Here is a 3,753-nt window from a genome sequence, read left to right on the forward strand (position 1 = left end):
TTTAATTGGAAGTCAGACATCTAATTACTGCTTGCACATCTTCAGGTGATGACTTTCAGAGCATTTCTCTATAATCAAGGCACATTTACAATAAAGGACACAAAGTTCAGATAACCACTTTTGCTATCTTGAAATTAGACAAATAGGAATATCAGAGAAGCTTTCACCTCCGCTGCTGCTATGTTTACCAAAAGGAAAACTTCAGAAAACAGTAAGTTTCTCTGTGAAATACAGGGACATCCTATTCTGCAGCAAAGCCTTAAAGTCACACCTGGAGAAGAGGCAGCTCCAAGAAGTGCATAGGAACACGATGTACCTGAACTAGAGAGAAAGAATGGGGGAGTGAGAATGTTGTGATGCCTCACACAGGGACATACAGCTCCCCTTAACAGGGAATACAAGGCCAAACACAGCCTAACTTTCTCAGGAAATCCAAAGTAAGCTTTCTTTCCATGTTGAAGAGGGAATGGGTATTGGAAGGGAATGTGTGTTAGTGGAGCAGAGCTCCCAGCAGCAGTTTAATTCCATCCCTCTGCATTCAGGAGCAGACAGCTTCCAGCAGAGCAACCACCCGAGCAGCACAGCACACGTGGAGAGGTGGCAGCCGCAGCTCCTGAGCCACTGCACCAATGCAGAAACCTCCAGGAAAGAAAATGATTGCAAAGCCCAGCAAGCACATTGCCATTACTCATTCCCAAGCCAGCCAATTAAATTGTCACCTCACTGAACTGGATGCTGTGGTGCTGAACACAGCTTGCATCTTTGCTGCTGTCCTCACAGAAGGAACGCTTCAGAAAAACTCAAGTGTGCTCCACACTCAACATACTTGCCAGAGTGAAGTTTAATATAAAAAGCAAGAACAGAGTTGGATAAAGTGAGTCAGTGACAACCTATATCAAAATCCAATACTCAAGTAAATACTGCCAGTTTAGTATAATGTTTGCACAACTGCTCTGCATTTTCTTACTGTAATTAAAGCTCCTTTTCTGAGATCCTATGGAAAGGAGATAGCTGGAGCTGAGAAGGTCCAACTCGTCAAGGCTGCCAGCCCCTCTCTCACAGACACCACAGCAATCAGATCAAGCCTGAGAACACAGACACAGTAAGAATTAGCTAACAGCCTAGCTAGTTCTCAGGTAGGAGAATATTTGTCAGCCAAAATTCTACAGCAAAGAACTGATTCTATGGAGGAGGAACAGGTCATATCAGATCTTCATAGAATGCTGGGCATCCTGTAATTTCCCACTAAGATCTGATGAAAACAAGTTGCCTCATCACATTTATGATGCTCTTCTTTCACTTGAGTTTTTTAGAAAGTGCATTTGGTAAGTTTCTGATAAATGTTATCAAAGTGAGCCTTCATGATGCAAGGCAGTTTCAGATGGGGATAAGTGTCACCAACTTGTCAAATTACAACTCAGAAGTCAAGCTCATCATGTTTCAGGTAATAAATTATCAATCACAACTCACAAGGTTTCCTTACATCAGTCATTCATTTAAAACATCCTGATGAATTTCCCAGCCATCGACTTGTTCATCACACACAGTAACAGTCAGAGCAGAACCACAACAAAGTGCTCTGACCCCCACTCTTTCCACCATACAACTGAATGTTGTGAGTGAACTTAGTATTTATTCATAAATGACATAAATATGCAAAAAGGCATGATGGTCCATTGAGTATTTAAAAGACTTTCTCAAATTCTACAAACAAAAGCAATTTAGAAAGTGGCAAAAATGAATAGAAAGCTGATGAATTAAATGAATTAAAATTAGAAGCCATTCATAAGTGTCTATAAAAAAAGCTAAACAGACACAGCATTGCAGACCCGTGGATCACATCTGCAAGCAAGGCTGTAGTTGTTAACGTGAACCATGAATTGCTTTCCCTCTGAAGAGCCCTTTAGAAGACAAAACCTTCTTACTATCTCAACAAACCTTTTGAAATTTCTCACTTAAAAAGGAGAAAAAAAAATAAAGCTTCTGCTCTCCAAACGAGCGTCAGTATGGTGGCCAAATGAAAACGGTCCGGTATGATACCAGCCACGCTCCATGTGGGCTCCTACATCTCATTAGGACTCCCCTCCTACAAACACTCTGCACATGCTCCACGTTATGCTGTGAGTGCTCTCGGTGACTGCAGGGCTCGGCGCTGTGCTGGAGCAGCACAGTTTGTACCAGAAGCTGCAGAACCAATGTGTTTTACCTGCATCAAGGTAAAGCCAAGAGAAGAGAAACCCACAGCACTCAAGCATGCTTTGAAGGTTCAGCTGCATGACAAAACAAGATTGAACAAAGCTAGAGAAGAATCAGATCTATGCACGTACAGAGTGCTGCTGTCCCGAGAGCTGGACTGCGTTCAACGACATGAAGCAACTTTTAAGTTCGGCATCTCAGCGTATTTTTGTAAAAAGTAGGGCTACCTGCAATCAGTGCACAGTGAATACCACATCCTATGACTGTAACTTAGAGAGCTTCAATGGCCCAAAAGCACGCTCCCTGTTAAAAACACTGGCACCTCCCACTGCTTAAAGCACAGGCAAACAACAACCAACAACACCGTGAGTTTCTTTGTTGATCCCATCAAGACACCCAACTCACAAGAACAGCCTGCCTGTGGTAGCACCACACCACACTGCTTCATCCTAAGAAGGAAAGGGACGATGCTTCCCACAGGGCACATCTAACAGACCACTGCCTTGATACAGAGAGCAGTAACGTGAACCAAATATGGAACATGCACATTCAGGAAATCAGGAGACAACGCTGTATAACAAAGCAGAAGAAGAGCACCACGTGGCTGTTTTAGCACCAACTGGTCCTTCTGGAACAAACTTTCTGAACCACTAACTGGAAGAGTACAATCTGGGGGGTTTGGGAATTAAATTAACCACTCCATGTCAGCTTCACAACCGCACAAAGTTACTGAGCAGAAGGCAGTCAGAGAGCTGACAGCTCATGCGCTCCGAAACAAACTCCATCCCCACAAGAGCCAATCCCTTCCAGGCGACAACAGGCAGAGATCAACACCTCAGGATGGGAGCTGTGCTCTGGTGGTGACATCTCCAGTCCCAGCTGCTGCCCTCCTCAACTCCTGGTTACTGTCACTCCAACACAATGCACAGGTACATCTTCCCCAAAAGCCATCTGCTCTGTAACACCATCTGAGCGCTCATGGCTGTCTGCAGAGTTTTAAGAGCTCTTTCTCAAAACAGCAACAGAAAAGCAGAGAACAAAAAGATTCAGGTCGCTGCCACAGCCACGGAACATGCTTCCTGGGGCTAATTAAGTGCTTGAAAGAGAATTTTTAAAAACCACACTATTTCAAATGGGGACAGCTGGAGCACATGGTGGGGGGATTGCACACAAACGGGATCAGGGAACAGCAAAACCAACTGCTCCGTGCGATGGAACACATCCGGAGAGGTGCGGCATACCTGGTCGAGGTGCCTTTCCGGACATCGCAGATGCTGCATTTGAAGGCTTCAGCGCTGTTCCTGAAGGTGCACACGCTACAATCCCAAAAGCCTTCATCGGCCGCAGGTTTGGCTTGCCTCTTCGGCCTGGAGGAGGGAGGGAGAAGCGTTGTGTGTGTGTGCGTGTGTGTGTGTGTGTGTATGCGTGCGTTTGGGGAGGAGGAGAAAAGCAGCGGGAGGAGGAGAGAGAGAGAGGAGGAGGAGAGAAAGAAAACACACACATTAGAAACCATATTACAGAGCCCTGAAAACCCAGCGCTTTCTCCGCTCGCCCCGC

The 3,753-nt window shown here is 45.2% G+C and overlaps 1 protein-coding gene across 1 annotated transcript in view; it reads right to left on the reverse strand.

Moving 5' to 3' along the window:
- RYBP (RING1 and YY1 binding protein) overlaps window positions 1–3,733 on the reverse strand; it is a 33,360-nt gene extending 29,627 nt beyond the window's left edge. Inside the window, exon 1 of the mRNA XM_010718733.2 lies at window positions 3,438–3,733. Within this exon, the coding sequence (XP_010717035.2) occupies window positions 3,438–3,709 (272 nt within the window). The 5' untranslated portion in view covers window positions 3,710–3,733. The remainder of the gene's footprint in view (window positions 1–3,437) is intronic.
- Window positions 3,734–3,753: the final 20 nt, after the last annotated feature.

The sequence above is a fragment of the Meleagris gallopavo genome, chromosome 14 (genome assembly GCF_000146605.3).
Source record: "Meleagris gallopavo isolate NT-WF06-2002-E0010 breed Aviagen turkey brand Nicholas breeding stock chromosome 14, Turkey_5.1, whole genome shotgun sequence".
NCBI lineage: Eukaryota > Metazoa > Chordata > Aves > Galliformes > Phasianidae > Meleagris > Meleagris gallopavo.